A 448-nucleotide genomic window follows, 5' to 3' on the forward strand; every position below is an offset into this window, starting at 1 on the left:
ATAAGCCTGTTTAAAAAATTTTGACCTGGGGCTCACTCAGCCATACCAACCACTACAATTAGAAGATTCAGGGCTCGAATAATAGGCCTTACCTGATAGATACATTCCTTTACAGTAGTGATTCCTTAACTGTAACCGTTTACTGCTGGAATGAAGTAGAGACACGTAGTTGTGTTGGCTGTCATCCAGGTTCACATTTGCTTTGCTCCCTTTTGTATTTCGATCTTCAGGTTGTGATGGTTTTTTCTCTTTACAAACACTGCCGTACAGGGATTCTCCTTCAGATGGAAATATAGAGATATTACTGCACATGGGGGACACATGGACACCACATGGACACCACATGCATACATAAATGCACATATACGTAATATAACACACAGTGAAATAAGTTAAAGAATAAGAAGTAGTAAAGAAAAATATGAAATAGGTAGGGAGAGAGAGAGAG

The 448-nt window shown here is 39.1% G+C and overlaps 2 protein-coding genes across 2 annotated transcripts in view; one reads left to right on the forward strand and one right to left on the reverse strand.

The window, feature by feature from the left end:
* LOC106883138 (ankyrin repeat and SOCS box protein 13) overlaps positions 1–448 on the forward strand; it is a 58,876-nt gene that overhangs the window by 31,621 nt on the left and 26,807 nt on the right. The window lies entirely within an intron of this gene.
* Positions 1–448, reverse strand: part of LOC106883136 (protein pigeon) — a 39,290-nt gene that overhangs the window by 27,220 nt on the left and 11,622 nt on the right. Inside the window, exon 14 of the mRNA XM_052976540.1 lies at positions 93–278. Coding sequence (XP_052832500.1) covers positions 93–278 — 186 coding nt within the window. The remainder of the gene's footprint in view (positions 1–92; positions 279–448) is intronic.

This window comes from Octopus bimaculoides, chromosome 24 (assembly GCF_001194135.2).
Source record: "Octopus bimaculoides isolate UCB-OBI-ISO-001 chromosome 24, ASM119413v2, whole genome shotgun sequence".
Lineage (NCBI taxonomy): Eukaryota > Metazoa > Mollusca > Cephalopoda > Octopoda > Octopodidae > Octopus > Octopus bimaculoides.